Source organism: Canis lupus, chromosome 9, assembly GCF_048164855.1.
Source record: "Canis lupus baileyi chromosome 9, mCanLup2.hap1, whole genome shotgun sequence".
NCBI lineage: Eukaryota > Metazoa > Chordata > Mammalia > Carnivora > Canidae > Canis > Canis lupus.
The window spans coordinates 2,674,249-2,697,374 of NC_132846.1; the positions used below are offsets into that span (position 1 = coordinate 2,674,249).

Sequence of the window (23,126 nt, forward strand, 5' to 3'; positions counted from 1 at the left end):
ATCAACTTCCATCACATTTGTAGAACGGCTTCCAGGGACAATCAGACCTTGTTTCTCCAATTCAGATAAGGAGGATAGAATGAATTCCCCAAAACTGCTCCTGAAAGATCAACTTTTCCAAATGCCAGCAAATGTCTCTTCCTATCTCTTTGGCCAGAACTGGGTGGCCTGCTCATTCTTGAACCAGTGACTGGCATGGAGGGTAAGATAACATTTTGATTAAAAAGGGCTGCCTTTTCAGTTAAAGTCAATTCCCCAAACCTGACTGCTACTACTTATGGGACAGAATTGATGTTGGGAAGGCCACTCCACTGACCTAAGACTTTTGAAAAGAGGGTCAGCTACATGGGACAGCCCTCAGGTTGTGGCCAACCCCAGCATATGAAAACCAGGAAAAGATTCACAGGATTAGGACTGTCCTGAGTAAACTGGCTTTATACAGATCGTGAGGGCTTTACAGTATACTTTCTAAACCCATTAAGTTAGAACGTTTCCTTTATCCCCTTTCCTGGCATTTTCCATTTTTTTTTTTTTTTAATTTATGATAGTCACAGAGAGAGAGAGAGAGAGAGAGGCAGAGACACAGGCAGAGGGAGAAGCAGGCTCCATGCACCGGGAGCCCGACGTGGGATTCGATCCCGGGTCTCCAGGATCGAGCCCTGGGCCAAAGGCAGGCGCCAAACCACTGCACCACCCAGGGATCCCCGGCATTTTCCATTTTTATCACCTGTCTCCCCTTAATCCTCCATCTACATATTTATACCTACTCTCTGGCAAAGGTTGGCTCAGCAGGAAAAAAAAAATGTACTGTTCAATTTCTGGTAACTTTATCCCAATTTCCCTCAGAAGAATACTCTCCCTGAATAAACAAGTGTTGGTGTCATTATTTTTACTGATAAGATAATTAAGGCTTTGTGCCTTGGGCAGATTACTTCTCCCTGCATCTACCTATTCAAATGAGAAGAGTAGCCAAAGGAGTGATAACCTTCCTAGCTCCAAGAGTTTCTACATCCTGCCTCCTATTTCCTCCAAGATTCATCCAAGCCTGAAAATCAATGTCATTTTGGGACTGTCGTGCTCTATGTTCTTTAGAGTCACCATCTCCCTATCTTTAGTTTGCTTTCACTGCTCTGGGCCATCTCTAAATTCTGCCTTCCTTCTTTACGCAGGACTGGCTAAATGTAACAAGGATTCTTTAACTTTTCTACAAGAGTTTTTCCTGCTCATACCTGTTGGCATTGTGCTAATTCCTTTAAACACAGTACAGTGTTGAGATGGAGTCCAGAAAATATTTATTTTCCCAAAATTGAATAGGTTAGTTCTTGGGGAAAAAATACATGTGTGGATTAAATTTAGGGTGCTCAAAGTGGATATCTATTTATATTCTGATCATAAGAACCACCCTGTCCCTCTCCAAACATGTACTTCTCACAGTAACTGCTATATTTTCCCATGATGTCATCCCACAACCTCCCCCCCCTCCAGTCAGTTGACAGGCTCACAAGAAGCACTTGACCCAATGAACATCCATCAGAATCTTTCCCTAGAATTTTTTTTTTCAAACCATAACCAGGAAGGAGCAGAGAGTCCTCTTTTTAGTGACAGAAGATCCTTTGGTGGCCATATCTCCAAGGGAAAAGTCAACATATAATAAAGGAGAATGATATAGATATTCCAAGAGAAGTAAAGATGGTATAAGAAGTTTCAAAGGCACTAGATTTTTTTGGTTGCATTCAGTCCCAAGGGAAGATGTACCCTGTTTTTTTCCACTGTTTTAGTACATAAGCCATACTGGTTATAAATCCACAAATTACATCTTTTGTCTAAGTGAACACATGTGTAGTTTCTGTCACCCAAAAACAAGGCACTTAACGTGAATTCTCAAAAAAACTGGGTCTCTACAATATTCTTTGGAGCTGGGTCTTTGGTATGTTCATTTGATTGTGATTTGCATACATTTTAATTTGCTTTGCATGTTTGCCTCTCAGTATTTGTTTAAAGCAGAAGGTACTGGGGGCTGGGGGTGGGGGGAACCAACATGGGATTTAGAGGCAGAAGACCTGAGTTTAAATTCTGGCTTTCATGCTTTTTTGTGACAGTGCAATAACCTCCCTGAGCCTCAATCTCTTTCCTGCAAATGAGGATAATAATAACAACCTCTCAGGGTCATTATGATGATCAAAATAAGAAAATAAAGAGGGACAGGGCATATTCATCTTTGCACTTCTAATGTCAAACCATAAAGTATGGGACAGTGGTATAGATATTAAATATTCAATGAGTGAAAGAAAAAATATCAAAGTATTCTGTAAACTAAAGCACTATGTGTGAATTAAAATGATTAAGTTCACTTCACAATAGTGGAGTGTATGTATAAAGATTTACATTGGCAGGTTAAGTGGATCTTTGGGCTGAATGACAATTTTGTAACTTCCTATAAGCTTCCTAGAAACAAGATGTGAAGTAAATGGAACTTGTGCCCAGCACCCATCCATCCTCTTTGGTTATTCTGTTTGGTTCAAACAGTGTGTCAAAGTGTCTCTGGTCCCAAGTTCCGAAAGTGGCCAATACTTTGGAGCTGTTAGAGCTATTGCAGAAGCAACAAGATGGAGATGATGGTGAAGAAAGTGGTTATTAAAATGATCCAAGGCCATTTCACTTATGATTAGCACATAAACTTAACCTTTCTTCTGAGGAGGCATCATCACAGCCAAGGCTCCTACAGAACTCTCAGGATGGAAATTGCCCATTTGTGACTCCTTTTTCCCTTCCTAAATGCCTATCATAAAATTTTACAAGGAAGACATGAGGATTCAAGAAACACCATTGCCTGGGGCCATTCCATATAGGGGCAAACAGATCTATACATTGTATTATAATACAGCAGAGAGTAGCCACCATGTCCATAATGATAATCCTAAGTCATTATCAAGTAAAACCTTACACATTGCATAGTTAAGCGACCAAGACAAGAAAGTGGATAATATTTTATTTTTAAAATCCATCAGAATGACTAATATTATTTTAAAGGTTTAGTGCTTCAAAAGGTATATTCTCAATTATCTGAAACAAATCTCCCGAAATTATTGATTTTCCACCTATTCAAGGGGGCCTTAGTTTCGGGGTATCATTACTCATTCAATGGTTCAATAAGTTAGTTGCAGGTACTAGGTGTCTACAACTTAACACTCCTAACCCTTAACATCGTGTAGTAGGTGAAAATGAAACAATCTCCCAATAATAAGTGGATGCTATTGGGATAAAAATGCTTTGCCCACTAACTTTGACTTCTTCCATTTATAAGGGAAAACATCGGTGGCCAAATTTCCTACAGCAAAGATTGTTGGAAAAAAAAAAAAACAAACAAGTTCTTGTGGGGCCTTAGGTATTCTTTTAAATCCCCATCAATAGAGCACTATCTTATCGTTAATTGTTTGAAATAAATTATTATTCTATTTTCCTACTTTCATAGACATAATATTATATGTGTGCTTTAACCTCTGCTGTACTAATGAACCATACAGAAGAAACTTGCCTGGCATATTTAAGGAGCAGTGAGAGGGCCAGAGCAACTGGAGCAAGAGAAAGAGAGGAAGAAGGAGAAACCAAGGACAGAGGAGCATAGGTAGGGTTCAGGGTAAAAGAGATAGCATGAGCCATTGTAAAGACTTCTGCTATTATTCTGAATAGGCTGAGAAGCCATTGGAAGTTTTGGAGTAGAGCAATGACATGAACAGATTTAACTTTTATTTGGATCACTCCAGCTGTTGGGTTGAGTGGAAATGGCAGGGAGATGGTTAGCCCACTAAGAGGGGAGTGGCTGACTCCAAAATAATAGCCATGAAGGTGATGGGTGTGAAGGTTGAATGACAGAATGCGAGCAAACACACAGCATAATGATTGGCACAGTCAGTCCTCAGCAGATGAGGGCTATTACCAGTATGATGGCATTCTGAAACCCAAGACTTACCGATAAATGGTTGGTTAATCAATGGCAGGCCCAGCTGTGTGATTACAAGTCAGAGTCAACATCAGAACTAGAAAAGGAAATTTTTTAACATTTCTGCAGAGATCAACCAAAATGAACTGAAATTGAGTCAAAACTAAAGGGCTTATGCTTCCCCTCTTTGAACTGTCTGCTTGGATTGTGTAAAAAAAAATTCTACACACACAAACACACACACACACATACATACAAATACACACGTGAAAAACCTGTGATCTAAAATGTTGTTGAAATGTTGCAATTGCCCAGAATCCAGCCTGGCCTTGCAGCACTTGCAGATATTAAAAATCATTTCTGTGCTTTTACATTTTTTGGTTTAACAAGCACAAGAGGCCATGAACTCCAATATCTGAAGCAAACGTGTTAAACATCTGCTATCTGGCATAAGTTTCTCCTGTGGGATGCATTGTTTGTGCAAACTTTTATTGAATAAAAAAAAGTAAGGACTGAATTTCAAAATATTCGTGTAACCTAGTAAGAATATTTCTCTGAAACCAGAGTCAAAACACAGAGTTCTTCAAATCATTAAATAAACTTAATTTAAAATCAGGCTAGAAATCAGTTCTTAAAACAGAGAGCATCTAAAGGAAACCAAGCTTATGGATCCAGAGCTCTCATGCTAACCAGGAGATGGCTAGTCTAAATTAAATGGATTTTTCCAGGCTAATGGCTGAGCCTCACCACCACTCTGAGAAAGGCATGGCAAGCTCTGTCACTTAAACACAGTTGATCTGGGGCAATTTACTCTACCTCTGGGCTTGGTTTTCCTTATTCCCTATGAAAATTTGGAAAAAAAATAATACTGCCCCACAGGTCTTGGAAATTTGTAAGCATGAAAAAATAGAATACTAAGGGTGACAGAATTTTTAAAGCTCTCAAAAAGTAGACACACAGAAGAGGAAACAGAGAGAAAAGAGGAAGAAGTGGAATGTAAAAGATTGTTATTAGAATATGGGAGAGATCAGAGCTGAACAGAGCTCTGAAAGAAGGAAAACTAAGGGCAGTCTTCTGGAACGTTCCCCAAGGATGGGACATCCTCTGGCATTCCTTGTCTCTCCAAGGTGCCAGGGACAGCATCCACTGACTCACAGATGGAAAAATCCCTCTGATTTCTACAACCCATGCCCTGAGCATTCTAAGGGTGAGTGCAGGTAAAGAAGGCCACCCCACTGTCTCTAGCAGACTGAAGAACAGGAAATGGAAAAGAAATGTCTCCCAAAAGGGGAATAGGGGTGGCTTTTTCAATCCCCTCCCTCCTGAGAGGGGCTGCTAGTCCTTGCAACGTATTTTCATGCAGCTGAGCACCAGAAAGGACTTTGGTCTGAATGGCCAGCTGGGGTCTGAGTTTGAGAGCTAGGCTTCTGCATCATAGGGTTAAGTGGATTTGGAGTTTGGGGACTTTGTGGGCAGAAGGGACCCGGAGGCAGGTTGAGCACGGAAGAGGGAGCCAGTGAAACAGCAGAGCTAAAGTGTGTATTCCTCTGTCTCATCTCCCCTCTCACTCAACTCCTCGGTAAAGCTGACTACACACCCAATGAAAGTAGTGTTTGTGTTAGCTTCCCATGGGTGCTGTGTAGCAAAGTACCAAACTTGGCTGAAAACAACAGAAATTCATTCTCTCACATTTCTGGAGGCTCAGAGGCCAAAATCAATGTGTCAGCAGAGCCAATCTCCCTCTGAAGGCTCCAGAGAAGAATCACTTCCTCACCCCTTCTAGTTTCTGATGGCTCTTGGAAATCTCAGGTGCTTTTTGGCTTGTGGCCACGTCATTCCAGCTCTGCCTCATATTCACCCTTCTTGCTCTCTGTGTATCTTTGAATGCCCTCTATTTTTCCTATAAGAACATCAGTCATTGGATCTAGGGCTCAACCTAGTCCAATACGACCTCATCGTCACTTGATTAATTACATATCCAAAGAACCTATTTCCAAATAAGTTCACATTTTGGTGTTTCAAGTGGACATGAATGGAGGGGAGGGCCCTGTTCAATCCACTAAAGTGTTTTTTCATCTTGTTTTTGTGGAAATCAAATCAAGAAGCAGAGTTTTATGTCAGGATCAACTCAGCAAGGGACTGGGTTCATAATAAAAAGGCCTGTCAACCAAGCGAATTCAAGAGAAGTTCAGTGTTTGGAGTCAGAGGTAGCCATGAAAATAAAAGCCCCTCCGCATCCCATGGGAATTTTTAGAAATTGGGAAGGGCTCTGCAATTCCATAGGGCATGGAATGAGGAGTTCAAGGCAATAATAACTAGACCTCGTCGACCAAGGAGACCACAGCTGGGTTTTGGGTTACCAATAAAACAAAGACCCCTTCAAAAGGAGAAAACAGAGAGGCAGAAAAGAAGGAAGAACCAAAGCAAAAAAAAAAAAAAAGGTAAGGAGATGAGTAAGAAAGACAAGAGAGAGATGAGTCTTTGAAGGACGTCCAAGGAGAAAGAAACACAAGCTCTTTTGGGGTTAAGGATCTAGCACAAGACCTGGTATATAAAAAATACTTGAGATAAGTTTGGGGAAGAAAGAAAAGGAGAGGGGGTGAAAGAAGAGAAGGAGAGACAGGGGGAGGAAGGAGTCTGCTTGAGATTTTCTCTCTCCTCTCCTCTCCCTCTCCCTCTGCCCATGCCATCCTCCCCACTCCTGCCCCCTGCTCTTATGCTTGCATGCTCTCTCTCAAATAAATAAACAAATCTTTAAAAAGAAAAAGAAAGTGAAGATGATTTCAAGTCTGAAATGAAATGGAAATTGCTAAGGGTATGCTGAAGCAAATGGGATCACTCTGATCCTCCAAATTCCAATAACTGTTTATAAACTGAGTCGTGGCTCAGGCAAATGGCTTAGATATTTAGAATATTTGAGGTGAAGAAAGACATGGACAATTGCTACTTGCTAGGATAATAGGGAAGACAAGCGCCAAGCATTTCCATGTGCATCATCTTATTTCTCAAAACAAGAAGGTAGCATTATTTCCATTTAACAGATGAGGAAAATGAAGTTCATAAAACCTAAGCAACTGACCCCAGGTCACAAGCTGGTAAGTGGCAGAATGGGAACCCAAATCCAGCTCTGTTCAGCTCCAATCCCAGTGGTTCTCCTGCCTCACCAGAGTAATACAATTATGCCCAGGTATCTGAATTTAAGAGCAAAATTCCTATAAAGAACCTGAGTTGGGGGGCAGCTGGGGAGCTCAGGGGTTGAGAGTCTGCCTTTGGCTCAGGTCATGATCTCCAGGGTCCTGGGATCAAGTCCCGCATTGGCCTCCCTGCAGGTGATCTGTTTCTCTACCTATATCTCTGCCTGTCTGTGTGTGTCCCTTGTGAATAAATTTAAAATATATATATATATGGGTGACGGGCACTGGGGGTTATTCTGTATGTTAGTAAATTGAACACCAATAAAAAAAATAAATAAATAAAAAAATTAAAAATATATATATATATATGAACCTGAGTGGTGTCCACTTTACTTTTCCATCCTCTGCCATAAAGAATTAGGACATGCTTTGAATTGAAAGTGACGGCTATCTGGTCAGGGGTCACGGAAAAGAGTTGTGAAAACAGGGATTCTTATCCAGGTCAGAGCCAGAACAGAGTAGAAGCTGAATAAAAATTTGTTGAAGAGGTGAGCAGGCGTGCCTGGGTGGCTCAGTTGGTTAAGCAGCAAACTCTTGATTTTGGCTCAGGTCATGATCTCATGGGACGAAGCCCCGAGTCAGGCTCCCCACTCAGCCAGGAGTCTACTTGTCCCTCTGCCTCTCCTCCCCACTCATGCTTGAATTCTCTTTCTCTCTCAAAAAAAAAAAAAAAAGATAAAATCTTTTTAAAAAGAGGGGGAAAAAAGGAGTTAACTAAATACAGGATTCAGGGTTAAAGTTTTCTATAGGTCGCCAAAGAAGGATCTCAGTGTCCGAGAGGCTGCGTGACTTGCCGTATGTCAAGACAACCTAGACGAGATCTCTTTTTCCAGAGAGAGCTGGAAAAAAGAACCCAGGATGTCTAAACTTCCAGATTAGAGCTCCTCCCGCCACACTACCATAATTCCTTAGGCCAACAGATTTTTTTCCTATACATTTAATTAAATGCAGTATACTTGGAGAGAAAATGAATGCCAACCTCCAACCAAGAACATTTATTTGCCTAATGGGTTAACTAGAAAATGACTCTGCTGCTTCAGGAAGCTCCTAGGTGGCATGGTTATTGGCAATTTTCAGTTTTCATGTTAGGCTATGAGTCACTTTTGTTTATCTTAGCATTCTTTCCTGGTATGTGGTATGTGCAGACCATAATCTGGGGATAGGCACCTCATCACTCATTCAAGGAAGTGACTGACTCTCTGTGAGGGGCTGGCCGAACCTATCTGATCATCTAGGTCAAAGACTGGGTCCTCTGGTTTCTCATCCCCATGGCGCCAACTCCTCTCCATCCCCAAGGCCGCTTCTCAGAAGGATCCCCAGTGCTCAATCTCCAGTGCCAACTTTTCTCTTTCCACAGACACTTCTTTTTTTTTTTTTTTAAGGATTTTATTTATTTATTTGACAGAGAAAAGAGAGCACAAGCAGGGGGAGAGGGAGAAGCAGGCTCTCTGCAGGGACCCCAATGCGAGACTCGATTCCAGGACCCCTGGGTCACACCCTGAGCTAAAGGCAGACGCTCAACTGCTGAGCCACCCAGGCCCCCCAACATGAACACACTTCCGACCATGTTCAGACCACCTCCAGCTGGGTGTCTTACAGCCATCTCGTGCTTAGCATACTCCATCTGTTCAAGATGTCTGTGTTGTGGAGATCTATGCATTTATTTACTCGACTGTATGTAAATTATACCTCAATAAATTATATATATATATATATATATATATATATATATATATATATATATAAAGAGGCTTAAAATGGAATTCATCTTCCTCCACCACCAACACCCCTCCTCCTGAAGTATTCAATAGCCCGATTCAGGGGTCCCTTAGGCTCCACACTCCATAGGTCACCAAGACCTTCTGACTCCAACTACTGCAATGCCCCTGAATTTTTTCCCTTTTTTTGTCCATTTTCTCTAGCGGTTTCCATGATCACATTCCCTCAAATGACATCGACACCCACCTTATGGCAGGCTGGGTGCCAGCCCTTAAGTCTAGACTGATGAGCCATGCGATGTAGCCTAAAACGTGTTTGCAGTTTGGAAATTTACCTAGTAAATCACAGCCTGCGAGACGCAGGTCGTGCACAAGGAGCCACCTTCTCTATACAGGACCGGGGTGGGTGGGCGAGCAGTGCAGCCACCGAGTCAGGCCTGGGTCTGGAGAGCTCCCAGAGGGACCGGCCTCCAGGGTGACTACCAATCCATAGACGGGCGTCTGCCCAGGGGTGAAGGGAGGACACGCCAAGAAGGACCGCTCTCACCTGAACACCTGCAGGGAGGGCACAAGCCTTTCCGGTTTCACTGGGGCGGGGGGGGGTTCAGAATTGGTTATAAAGGGGGGCAGGTGATGGGAGGTGGAGCTGGATGCACAGGCAGGGCCCGGCCCTGGGAGGCTCGTTCAACCACACTCAGGTGTTTGAACCTTAACCCGTGGCCACAGTGTACGTCATCAAGCATCTCGAGCGAGAAACTAGTCTTCGGACAGATCCGTTGGGAGGGAACAACTGCAACGATTTTCTTGACTTCTCTCTCATCTCCACAAACCATTTCCAAAATGATCTTGCTAAAAATTAGACCATGTCCCTTTCCTAATTAAGGAGCAAAACAATGGGAACTAAGAGCCCTGCCATAGCTCCCACAGCAGGCAACAGCAAGTCCCCAGCTCTAGAGAAAATTGTTCCTGGGGGTGTTGGTGGTGGTTCTAGTGGGGGAGATGTGTCCCTTGCAAATAAGTTTGGTTGACCTTTATACAAAATTAAATGTTTCCTTTTCATTGCAGAACTTTTCAGAGCCTTTGATTTTCTAATGTCAAGCATGAATCATTAAAGAGGAGATTCAGATTCCCTAATTTATTAAGCATGCGAAGCCTTCCACCCGAGAGCACTGGGTAGCACCTCCGCCGCGGACCGGTGTCATATGCAGAGCTGGCTTCTACGACGTGCGTGCGAGCTCGATGACATGAATCCGGATGTACTAACCCGGTCTCCGCTTCCGTCACTCCCTGCTGCACACACGTCACCTCGCCCTCTGCTCAGGCCACACAGGTCCCCTCAGCACCCTTCCCTTCCCAAGCTTGAGGAATTCCTGGTCATTTTCTAGGTCACCGTCAAACATCAGCTGCACCATGAAAAAGTGACATGCGGCTGAGGGTTGCAGGGATATACGGTAGTCCAACCAAAGGCTCCTGTCCCTAAAACCACCCAGTGTTTCTGAATTTCCACGTATGAGTGAAGAAACAAAACAGATGAACATGGGGGAAGGGAAGGAAAAATAAGATGAAAAGAGAGGGAGGCAACCGTAAGAGACTCTTAAAAAAATTTATTTTGAGAGGCAGAGGGAGAAGCAGATGCTCCGCTGAGCCCGACATGGGGCTCGATCCTGGGCCCCGGGGATCGTGACCTGAGCCGAAGGCAGATGGAGCCCCCCAGGCACCCCTAAAAGACTCAAGTATATGGAATGAACCGAGGGTTGCTGGAGGGAGGTCATGGAGGATGGGGTCACTGGGTGATGGGTGTTAAAGAGGGCCCGAGGTGGGATGAGCACAGGGCGTTGTATGCACCTGATGAATCAGCAAATTCTACCCCTGACACTAAAAAGCAACAAAAAAACTGAACCCTCCCCGCCCCCCCCCCACACACACACACATCCCTATGCACCATCTTGGAATAGTTTGGGTGAATAATTCTGTAATCTGTGAATACACAGATTGTACACAGTGCCAGCCCATGTTTTGCAAATCAAGCGCTGGGCTGTCGCTGGGCCCTGGTCTCTTGACACTGTGCACTGCCCTATATTTAAAGGGACTCCAGTTTTTCCCAGAGTTCGTGATGAACACAGGCACTATGTCTAGCCACTGGATGCCACGGTGGACGAGGGACAAAGAGAGGGCTAGAAAGATTTTTTTAAAAATGCATTTCGGGATGACTGGGTGGCTCAGTGGTTGAGTATCTGCCTTCATCTCAGGTCGTGACCTTGGGGTCCTGCAATCGAGTTCCCTATCGGGCTCCCCACAGGGAGCCTGCTTCTTCCTCTGCCTGTGTCTCTGCCTCTCTCTCTCTCTCTCTGTCTCTCTCTGTGTCTCATGGATAAAAAAAACCAAAATCTTTAAACATAAATACATAAAAAAATTTTAAATGTATTTCTGGGAATGAGAGGGGTGGGGGTGGCCTGGCTCCTGGACAAGGGGTGTTGGAATAAAGGAACTTGACCCTAGAATGGAGACACCGGAAATCAGAAGAAACCTTAAGGAAGAATCCTTGTGAAGAGCAGCCACAAGGAAGACGCAGGGCCAGCTCACCAGATAAAGACACTTTCTGCATGTGTGTGTGTGTGTGTGTGTGTGTGTGTGTGTGTGTGCAACGATAATGGGAGAAGGAGGGGCGGGGAGCAGGTCTTGGCTCTATTCAGGTAGGAATGTTCTGAACTGGGGAGAAATTCTGTGGCTGTGAAGAGGACACAAGAGGGGCTGAAAGAGCCGGACTTTGCCCCTAGGCTGCCACTGTGCTCTCCTGGATGGGACTCCACCCTGACTGCCTCCCTCTGACTTTGGGATGGAGATCTGATGGTGGGGGTGGAGGTGAAGAAGACAGGACTAGGAAGAAATGGGAAGAGAAGGGAGAGAGGCAAAGAACTCCTCCCCTAAGCCCACGACCTCAACTGAGAAGCTCTGCAAGGACGTGGAGTTCAACCTCCCAAGGAGGAACCAGCCAACCTGCCCCAAGTGCACGCTCCTCCCCTTCCTTCCCACCTCAGCCTTCAGCAGGTTGCTGGCGAGCTGAGTGAAACCTGGTGAAAATTAAGAATGAGGCTGGACGCAGTCCCCAAGACGCAGGTGCAGCAGGTGCAGCTGGAGGGACGGGCAGCAGAGCAGGGTGTGGCCCCCGAGTGTCTGCGGAGCCCTGGCTTGGTGTCAGCAGGAAGGAACCCAGCCCCCTCTGGAGATGTTGCTCCAATGGGGCCGCCCACTCCTTTTAGGTGTGCCTTCTTGTCCTCCAATCCTCGCAGGCTACCTGGGAGCTTTTCACCACCCACTTGCGAAATGTCTTGGCTTTTATGATGAAAAATGGGGTCGTGGAATTTTTTAAAAACGGTACAGAGGATCCCGAGAAGAAAATGCATTCCAAAGTCCCAACAGAGAAAAAGCAAGAAGCAGGGGGATCTAGCTGTCCCCACCTCTGCATCAATTCTGGGCTGAAGAGATCCTCTGGACCAGCCATGATTTTACGGGAAGAAGGAGATTATGAAGTCAATAGTGCCTTTGCACATAAAAATCCAGCAGCGTTACCTGACTGTGCGTGGGTCTGCTGTTCCGAAAGATGGGCAAAATGCTGCGTGGAAATGCCAGGGGTGGGGTGCAAATCTCCATGGGGTATTTTTCAGTGCAGAACCAGACAGAAACCAAACCAAACCATAAGACAACAGGTTACCACGAAGGGCTAAGTTCTGTGCAAAGGCCATGGCCTGGCGTCACATCCATGATTGGCTCTTTCGGTAAAATTTTAAAGAGCAGGGGACGTTATATTTCACAAGTAGAACAGCAATCCATGCTCCTCTTGACAGATAAATCACACATGGTTTGTACCCTAAGATACAGAAGAACTCAAGGCACCTGTTTCAAAGTAGAGTCACAATCTTGTTATATGAGCCTGGTTTCCATATCATGTGCCTTCCGCAGGAGGGTGGGCAGCAGGAATTAGAGAAAAGATGAGGTTGAAACCAAAACAATCCTCCCCAAATAAAAACTGCTTTTACATGACATCAGGCTATACAATGACTCTCTGGCCCTACATCAGTCACAATTCACTGATTAATTAACCTTTATACATTGGTGTCATAATGCCCTCGACGTTTGCCATCAACCTATGTCTTAGCGCTACCTTCATCTTACGTTATTGGGAGGGAAGGGAGGAAGGAATGCTGTTAATGCTGCCTGTGACCATGTAACTCCCCTTGGTGAGAAGACACCAAAGATGGCACTTTGGTAAATACTTCCGGAGTTGAAACCAGTTTTCTCATGCCTATGATTTGTTTCGCTGATGGCTGCAGGCAAAGATTCTTAGTGAGGAGGCATCAGCGAGTCAAAGACTCTAACTGGCACTGTCAACCCAAGAGCTACCAAGGGGATAAATCCTGCATCTACATGTTCCCTTTGTCCTGAAGCCTCTAGGTTTCGTGGTTTTCTTTCCTCTTTCAAGATGCAAGGATTCTAATGAAGATATCAGCCATTTGTTAAATACAGGCAGTAAGAAATTCGAGAACAAAATACCAATAAGAAAAAAATTGGTGTATTTGTGGTTGATGAGCATCAGCCAGTTCCAAAATAATGAAGAGCTTTAACAAATGTTTGCTTTTTTTTTTCTTTTTCTAGAAAAAGAAATCATTGCATGTCAAGGTACAAAGTATATCTGGGGCACCCGGGGAGCTCAGTGGGTTGAGAGCCAGACTCAACGTCAGCTAAGGTCATAGTCTCAGGGTCGTGAGATCGGGCCCCATGCAGGGCTCCACACTCAGCGCCACGTCTGCCGGGGCTTCTCTTTCTTGCTCTCCCTCTGCCCCTCCCCCTACTGACGCTCTGAGTCAATCCATCCGTTAAAAAAAAAAAAAGTGTTTTCAAAGTACAAGAAAATTTTCACCTGACATTGATTTTGTTTTCTTTCAAGGTGTGTAATGATTGTAAGCAGAGGCGTATTACAGGACATTTCAAATATGTATCTATAGATGTTCGTAAGAATTTTTGTCGCGTAGAATAGACACATCTAACCGATTTCATCACCTTGTTCACCTGCTCACAGGCACCGGTCACACTGCACTCCCGTTGCGTCTCGTGGGCAGCACAGTCCCTCAGGAAACTATCTTATCCGTGGACCGTCTGTTCATCTCTCTGAACCAAACGGCTGAACCAAAGCCGGGTGGGCGCTTGCTCCCCCAAAGCATGTTCTCCGCCCCCCAAGGAAGAAACCTTTCTGCAAACAGGATTCCGTGTGTCGAGAGGGGAGTCGAGAATACTCACTGCTTTGCCGGGTCGCCTCTCTGGGGACCCTCATGGCTCACCCGCTGAAGAACGTGCACGCACCGCAATAAACAAGCGGCCGCAAAAACAACGTCTGTGCCGCTGAAAATGAAGTAACCAGACTTCCTTCAGTGTTTTCGCCGTCTGGAACAATAACACCCCCAGGGCCAAGACGGTTGCCTAAGAAAATTTCAAGGACGTTCCCGGGCCTGAGCGGCAACAGGTGGGTGGATCCTGTGCCAGTTAGAAAATGTTACGATTGGCAAACCACCGTGGAACTGAGGTTGCAGTTTAATGGAAATACTGGCTGTCATCCCCTCAGTACGTTTCAAGGAATCACAAGGCTTTAGAATTAGAGCAGCTGAATGGCAGTTTTCATGCCTGGAGAGCCCAGATGTGCGGGGAACCCAGGGACGTGTGCAGGTGTGCTTCCTCTTTACGCAGCGCCCCGCCTGCCACAGGGGGCTTCATTCTTCAGGCCTGATGACGCGGCCCAAGCAGGCTCCTGTGACGGGCTCAGCATAGCCGGATGACTGACGGGGAGCCTGTCCTCAAGGGCTCAGGGTGGGGGCCCGGGACCGAACCCCCAGGAGCAGCCGCCCATGGGACGCCAGGGAAGCGCAATGCTGTGACTCAGAGCAAGCTCATCCCCGACCTTACAACCTTACGAGCAGATTTCCCCAGCGGTGGGGGGAGCCAACAGCTTTCAGGATCTGGGAGCCTCTCTAACTCTTTCCGGAATGTTTTGGGTTTGGCGTTGATACACAATGTTGCCCCAGGATGTTTTCCCCTTAATTTTTAGGCCCCAGCGTGTTTTAAGGTAAATTGATCCCACATGCTTCTGATCCATTTACACCGAACTCATCGTCTATTTGGGACGTTTGGGAAGAACCTCTGAGGTTCAAGGAGCCCCTGCAGCCTGCTTTTAGGAGCCTCTCTTGCTTATTATTATTATTTTTTTAGAAGCAGGAAGCCACGTTTTGACGTGGACAAGTAAAAGGTGAGCCCCAGAGAGAAGCAGGTCTGGTTCCAAATGTGGCACCTCTGAAACCAGTGGGTCCTCAGTCACCAAGATGCCGCCGGCCTTCAGTCTCCTTCTGACGTCCAAGGAAACCTTTCCCCGTGGCTGTGCTGAGCCGAGGGCGGTAATTCAGAGCTGCCTGGCGCCCCGCTCCTAGCACCCGGCTGCATTCCAGGCTCCACACCTCTTCCTGACCCCTCCACCTCCCACGCCAGGGGTGCCCCGGCTCAGGGCCATCCCCTTGCTCCTTGCTGTGCGCCCCACTGAGCCGAGAGAGGCAAAGGCCACCAAGTCTGCAGGAAACCGTCCTGACTCTCCTGAGCTATGCCAGGCCTCTGGAGCTATTTACCGTTGATGGGGTTGTAACATCCCTGGAAAATGCCCGATGGGGGGCGCCTGGGGGCTCAGCGGTTGAGTGTCTGCCTTGGGCTCAGGGCGAAGGATGGAGTCCCACACTGGGCTCCCTGCATGGAGCCTGCTTCTCCCTCTGCCGGTGTACCTGCCTCTCTTTGGATCTCTCATGAATAAATAAAATCTTAAAAAAAAAAGAAAAGAAAAGAAAAGAAAAAGTCGCAAGGCCTGGGCTCTATCAAAGACGAACTAAATCAGGATGTCTGGGGGTCAGAGCCCAAGAAATCAGGTGTTATTGTTTGTTTTTCTTAAAAGCGCCACAAGTTGCATTGCTATGCAGTCAGGACTGAGGACCACTGATTTAAAAGTAACAGCATGACCTGGGCGTCCTGGGAGGGCACCTGGAAATAATCTACATGACAGAGGGATGGTTCCTGGTTTTCTAACTGAATGAAGTAGGATTCAGGTTGAAGCTGGCAGCTCCCCTTGCCCTGCCCGCGCCCCCACCTCCCCAACCCCCATCAAGGGCCCATCCCACTCTCCCGGGAGTTTCCACACCGACGCACAATGAACAGGTTCTAAAAGAACCAGAACCAACCAACCAACCCCGAATGCCAGACCATCCACGATGAGTCAAAACGAGCCAAACACAAGATCTCTTCAAATATTTAATCTGTTTAGAGACCTCTGCCTTCCAACCCAGTTGGGTAAAAATTCTAAAGAAAGCATGGTTAAGGGATCCTCGAAGAGAACATTGGGCTAAACAGGAGAGGAGACTGGGTTTGGGAAGTTAGAACATAACATGTGTCTTAAGGCCTTTTTAAGGAATTCTATCATTTAATTTCTTTAAAAAATACTCAAAATGCACAAGAAAGGATTAAACAGTTACACAAACTTAAAGAAAACAACAACTTCTTTTCTGGCTGAAAATACCACATGTGGTTTTGAAATAGACTCTATAAAAGCCCTTAGATCCCGCTGGGGTTTCTTGCCATCCTCCTCTGCACGGACAAGAAGCAAACTAGCTACGGCCCACGTCCCGGGGTTCGGGGGGACCCGGCAAGGCAGCAACGAGCCAGAGACAAGCAGGAAGGCGACAGGAGGTGGCAGGAAGCTGTTCACAGTCTTCTGAACGAGGACCCAGACCCCCGCGAACCTCACCTATTTCCTTCGAAAATATGAAAATAAACTGAAGACCTTGAAAAATCACCGTGGATCTCAGGTCAGGTGCCGATAATACTTTCCAATAACTGTGTTGTAAGGAGTGGGGGAAGCATGGCCCTTGGAGTGACGGGGCCGCCACGCCACAGGCAGGGTCAGGACACAGGGCCGTCTCCTTGGGGGCCGCCAGCAAGAGAAGCGGCACCTCCACCTCACTCCACTCTCCCCCTCGTTCCTCCCGTTCTCCTGTCCCCTTGGTGCTGGTGAGAGGCAGTGTCAGGGCCCCTAGCCCGCGGCTCAGAACGGGTACTGCGACACGTATATCCGCAGTCGGATCACAGAGCTGCCTCTGAAGTTGATGACGGTGTTGACAGTGATCATCTCCAAGTCCAGCTGTATGTCCCGGGGCCCCTTGATGGGGCGTGTCATCACCAGGGTGGCACTGATGGGACCCGTTTGCTGTGGACAGAGGCGAGCACACTGGTTAGAGAAGGCCTGGCCGGCGCCAGGGGCACATGAGCTGCAGCCCAGATGCCACTGAGCAACAGCAAAGAAGGGGGGGCAGCTGTTATCGGGGGTGTGGGGCTTCTCGTGCCATCCCCAGAGCAGGGGCCCCTGCAGCCCCAATCGCCCCCACCCCCCTGCCGCCCCCGACAGCACTGCAGCCCAGCTGCATCCCTGTGGAGTCACTCTCTTCCCCGGACTTTGCCCACATCCCAGCGGGCTCGGTCCTGCTAAACCCTCAGGGCTCACTTGCAAGGTCACCTCCTTGGAGAAGCCTTCTCTGCATCCCCCGACCTAGTCCGGGTCACCTGGTGACCCCCCCACCACTGCACCGAGTCTGCCTGGGGTGGGAAGCACTTGTCATCGTGCATCGCCGTCCACAGGGACTGGTCTAGGTCTGATGTCTAGTCCCTCCCAGACTGCGAGCTCTGTAGGACAAGCGCTGGGGTCAGGGTTTTTGCCACTGCAGCCCTGGAACTCAGCCCGGGCCCGTCACACAGTGAGTGCTCAGCGAGTATTATCCTGAAGGAAACAGCGAGTAACTGACGGAACTCACGGCAGAGGGCTGTCCCTTCACATCTCAGGGCCTCGTCTCTAAAATGAGGGAGTGTAGCCGACCCGGCCTCCGATGCACCCAGGACACTCATTTCCTAAACCAACAATTCCAGGGACTCGTTCCAAGTTTACCCACCCGAGTGGATGTTGATCGACCTTCTGGGGCCTCTGACATGTAGTCCCTGCCAGAGCTCCCACAAGGCAGCCTCTCGCCCCTCCAGCCTCACCCCTCTGTGACCCCAATGCTGAGGCCCTAATGATTTCCTGTGAGCGTCTCTCCTCTGCTGAATCGGTCTCTAAAACTTCTGAGAAGCCCGAGCAAAAGGGCAGACATCCACTGAGGCCCTGCCACCTGTGAGGCCTGCTTGAGCCCTGCATGTATTTCATCCTTATAAAAAGCCCCGAAAGGCCTGGTTAACTCAAGGTGTGGTCCCCAGACCAGTACCATTGGCACCAGCATGGAGCCGGTGAGAAATGCAGGATCCCAGGCCCCACCTGACACCTGAGAACCGAGCCAGACTCTGTAGCAGGACTCCTCCCCACTTGATTCACGGGCACATCAACAGTATCAACAGTGGGAAGTGCTGCTCTAAGAGCCCAGGACCCCATCTGGGGATGAGGACTGCCATCCCACAGCCATGTCTCATTGTTTCCCTGTTTGCTAAATAAGCAAACCAAGGCCTAGTGCTTGACCAGCAGGGGCAGAGGTGCTGCCCGAGCCCAGACACCAGGCCTTTCCCACCACACCCCAACTATCACAAGAGGCTGCTGCGTGCCTCGCTGCTTCTCCTTAGCACAGCCCTTAGGGAGAGACGCCCATGGTCCGTGCAGGGCCGGATGGCAGGCTCCTGGGGAGGGAACGGCGTGAGAGAACAGGAGAGGTTGCAGAGCCCAACACTGTGCCCAGAAACTGAAAGCAACAGGTCTGCAAAATCGAGATGGTTGGCTTGTTTAAAGCCACACCAAGTGTTTCATCTGTCTCCACAAAAGGAGGGCTCCCCATGAAGCTCTACCATCCCCAAGAGCTGCCTCAAGTATGGCAAGGGCGGGGCAGACAGGAACCGAGACCTCCCCTGTCCACAGGCTATCATCAGCCTGACGTCACTGAAACTTCCTCTTGGCATCTGCTCCCTCTGTTCCCATCAGCATCAGCACAGTTGGCGTCTCCTTGCGCAGAGGATCGTGCAGACTTCCTTGTGGACTCTTGCAAAACTTTCTCGGGGCACAGGGCCAGCACTTCAGAAGAGACAGCCACAGAGGGAAATGCCCACAGCATTTACATAGACAAATACCTTGGCAGCTTGTGCTGTTTGCATGAACAAAGGCCAAGGGTTGAGGACCTTGAGCACGGGCAGCCCTTGGGAGGGAGGCTGAGGTCCGGGAGGGGAACAGAGCAACTGGGAACCTCCAAGGTGCTCCCTTGGGCTTGCCTGGTAAAGGTCTCCAGAGAATAAGAGGGTTCTTGCCTCTCTATTGGGAAGTGACCCTAAGGGATCAGCAGGTCTGATGCCTGCCAGGGCCACAAGCACACGGGAGCCCTCGAGCACCTGTCAGGAAGGCTGAGGACAGCTGCCTCCACGACTCACTAGGCTTTTGGGGCACAACCAAGGGCATCAAGGAAAAGAGGCCTCCCCAGAGCCCCTGCTCATTGGTTGGCTTCATGGTCACTGGTGCAAAACGGTCATGATGACTGGGGAGGGGTTAGGAGCCCTGGCGTTCGGCTTTGACCTTGGGCACATCCCTTATTTAATCCTTATGGCCCTACAGTGTACATAGATCACCACACTAGGTGGCAGTGTCTGAAGCCCACACCCTGTTCTGCTCTGGCCACCACAGTCTCTGATACGGTCTCCGTACATCTCAATCTCCTGACCCTCCTCTGCCGCGGCTCCAGGTAAGAACCACCACTTGACATTGTCCATGTTTGCCTGGCCATTTGTCCTCCCCCCACCCCGTGTGGTTTCCCCCAGGCCACATCCTGTTTGTTCCTGGACTCTCAGTGCCTGGCTCAAAGCTGCACAGTTCACGCTGCTGAATCCACGCATGTGACAAGAGAAGGCACAAGTCCCGTGGGCCATGGCAGAGGTTGCCAGCTGCCCCCCATGTGCGTCTTCCTGGCTTGCTTCTCAGCATCATCAGGCCTTTTCCAGAGCCAGCTGCCCGGCGGCACTGTCTGACCTCAGCAAGCGGGGCCATTCCCCGGGACCTGCCCCCTGGTCCAGGTGTCATGGAGTAAACGTGCTTTGGCACAGTCTGAACCTGTGACCGTGCTCCTCCTCCTGGCCCAACTTGTGTCCCTGAGTCACCTGGCCAAGGCCCCCAGTCCCCAGTCCCCTGTCTGGGGCTCTGGGTGAGATGGGCTGCCCACGGTGCTTGTGGAAGGGGTGTGTGTTTGCATGCACATGAGCCCGGGCGTCCAGGTGGGTGTATGTGGTCCATGTGCTGTGTGCTTGTAAGGCAACTGGTGCATCTCAGTGGGAAGGCCTGAGGGCCAGCAAGCCCCACCTACACGCCATGCTCCGTCCAGTTCTGCCAACACCCAGGGCCCAGAGCTCACGGTCTCCTGATGGCAGCCGCAGCAGCAGCGCTCTCAGGGGCGCCTGGGCGCTCAGTGGGTTGAGCACCCAGCTCTTGGTTTCGGCCCAGGTATGATCTCGGGGTCATGAGAGCGAGCCCCACGTTGGGCTCCATGCTGGGAGTGGAGTCTGCTTCACATTCTCTCTCCCCCTCTCGCTGCATCCCTCCCCTGCTTACACCTGCTCTGTCTTCCTCTACTAAATAAATAAAATCTTAAAAAAAGAATCAATGCTATCAATGTAAAATAACTAAGACTAGTTACTGAACACTTGAACTGGTTATTGAACACTTTCTACCGTTACTGGATGTTAAAGTCATCTCAATTTCTGCCGAATCTCAAAGCTAGAAGAGCAGGTGAAAATACTGCACATCCTAAGGAGAAATGTCAGAGTAGGTATAGATTTGGAGATGAGCCTGCGGGATTCAAGTCCTGCTCTAGTGTGTCCTTGCTCTGAGACCACGGACACAGCCTCTGTCTCTCTGTGCTTCAGGCCCACATCTGGACATTGGGACAGTCACGCAGACACATCAGGCCCCGGCCACAGGATGGTTGGAAGAATAAAGGGAGTGACGTAGGGACGTAGAGATGGCACTGGGCGTGATGCTGGCTGCGCCCCGCTGCTCAGGGGCTCCTGCAGCTGTTACCCACCACCTGCAGGGAGGCCCCCCCCCTGCCCCGGCCAGCTCTGTCTCTCTGGGCCCCCTCACCACCAGGCTGCATTAAGCACCCTTCCCAGCCCCCAACTCAAGCCAGATGGGGGTCATGGGAACCATCCAGGGCTGTGGTTCCCCTGGCATTAGGAGTGCAGACAACAGTCCCAACTGTCCTGGAGAAGCCTACACAGGGCACCCCCACCACCTAGAACCACAGCAAGGGGAAGGGCGCTGGGAGTGGCCTGTTGGGGCACCTGCCCTGTCGAGGCGCCACCTCCTCCTCCCCGCCCCTGGGAGGTGTGTGCAGGACAGAGCGCCAGAGGATGGTGAGGGTGCTTCGGGGTGACCAATGGCCCCATGGAGGGGCCCTGATGCCCACGCCAGGGAATGGCCAGTGCAACATCTTCAGGGGAACTTCCAAAGAACCCACAAAGCATCCCCGTGACGCAGACACAGCACTGACGCCTGCTTACAAAGGCAACAATCTAGTGAGAATTGGGTCCCCCCTAATGCTCCCGCCCAGCAGCTGCACCCCCGGGTCCTGGAGGAGGAGCCAGAGGCAGCACAGTGAACAGTGGGGGGAGGGGAAGCTGGCTCAGAATCCTCACCCCTGGTCAGGGAAGGGGAGAAGCTACACTGCACAAGAGGCAGAGGGGTAAAGTTTCTGCTGAAAGCAGCTGGGCTGGATGTGGGAGGAGACAACTCCACAGCAGCTCGGAATGCCTGTCAGCCCTACGGGGGTAACCTCACAGCACCCAGGAGTGCACAGGTCTGGAGCCGCAATGTGAGGGGGTTAGTGACGCTGAGGGTTTTAGCTTCGCCTAACGCTGCCCGTGGGATGGAAGCAGTCGCTCTGTGTCCCAGGCCCTGGGCTAAGTAGCTGATCCCATCTAATCCCAAAGTAAATACTATGATCCACACTCTACCGATGTGGAAATTGGGGCCCAGGGAGGTTAGGTGATGTGCCTGAGGCCGCACAGCTGGTGAGCGCTGGAAAGCAAGGGAAGAGGTCAGCCTGGCTCCACTGAGGGTGGAAGGCCCACTCCCAGGCACATTCTCCGTCTCCCTGCCCCTGAGTCCGGGGCTGCACAGGGCCCCTCACGGTGCCTGTTCTCTCTTCTGGGGCGCAAACCCTCGCTGAGTTCCTTCAGCCTCAGAGGCCCGACAGCCTCTTCTGAATAAATACTGAAGAACGCGGGCCCTAGTCAGTGTCGCAGAGGGCACCAGCTTACAGCTCAGTGCTGTGAGTCTCAAAGGTCCCTGAGGGTCCCTGACATCTAAGTCCTTAGGGGAAGCTTCCGGGAAGGCTCCTCCCTCCTGTCCACTCCGCCTGCAGGACAGTCGGCTTCCCCCACTGCCACTGGGGACCCCATTCAGGCAGCCACACGGGGACCGCGTGGGGCTGGAGGGATCCTAGCAGGTGGTGCTCTAGCGACTGAAATCCTGCCCAGGCAAGCTCACCTTCTGACGATCTTCTTTTCTGCTCAGGGGGAAAAAATGCGAGGCAAGAGGTATCACTGGTGGTATTTTAAATCCCCAAAAGGGGCATCTTTGTGCCCTGTGGTGGGGACCCTCTGTGTCTGTACAAATGCGAGAGGCTGAACTAGAGGATGCGGGGATGGGGGGTTGGGTGCTTATGCTCCCAAAGGCCGCAGGACCAGAGCAGCTCCCAGGATGCAGGTTTCTGCAGGACAGCACAGAAAGCACAGACACAAATGCAGCTCCGTCCTCATCCTGCAGAAGCTCCTCTACCTTCAGCTCGGTCCCTCTTCTCCCAAGGCCTCTGGCTCCTAGACCATGTTATCACCTGGGACCTGGTCCTAGGAGGGTCTTGCCAAAAGCATCTCAGTGAGGCTGCAGGCACCAGGGGACTAGCCCCGGGGACCTTTGCGAATCTGTTCCAACCACTGCTTCTGAGGTTTCCCTGGTTTTAGACCGTCCCAGCCCCTGAGGCAAGGATGGGAAGATTCCGCCAGGAGGGAGGGAGGTGGTGGTCTGGTGGTCCTCTCCCAGGCCCTGGGGCAGGCGGAACCCCTTCCAAGTGGGAGAGCTTCCATGGGCCAGAGCTCCCCCCACCCCGCCACAGCGCCCCCAGGGGCCGCACGCTGCATGTGCAGAGATGCGGATTCCTGGCTGAAGAAGGGCCCCTGGAGATG

The 23,126-nt window shown here is 49.3% G+C and overlaps 2 protein-coding genes across 2 annotated transcripts in view; both read right to left on the reverse strand.

Moving 5' to 3' along the window:
* TC2N (tandem C2 domains, nuclear) overlaps positions 1-14,302 on the reverse strand; it is a 71,930-nt gene extending 57,628 nt beyond the window's left edge. Inside the window, exon 1 of the mRNA XM_072837806.1 lies at positions 14,148-14,302. The gene's annotated coding sequence lies outside the window, so the exon portion shown is untranslated. The remainder of the gene's footprint in view (positions 1-14,147) is intronic.
* A 1,872-nt stretch (positions 14,303-16,174) lies between these two features.
* The window catches only part of FBLN5 (fibulin 5), a 69,602-nt gene continuing 62,650 nt past the window's right edge, over positions 16,175-23,126 (reverse strand). The window contains exon 11 of the mRNA XM_072837809.1: positions 16,175-17,139. Within this exon, the coding sequence (XP_072693910.1) occupies positions 16,978-17,139 (162 nt within the window). The 3' untranslated portion in view covers positions 16,175-16,977. The remainder of the gene's footprint in view (positions 17,140-23,126) is intronic.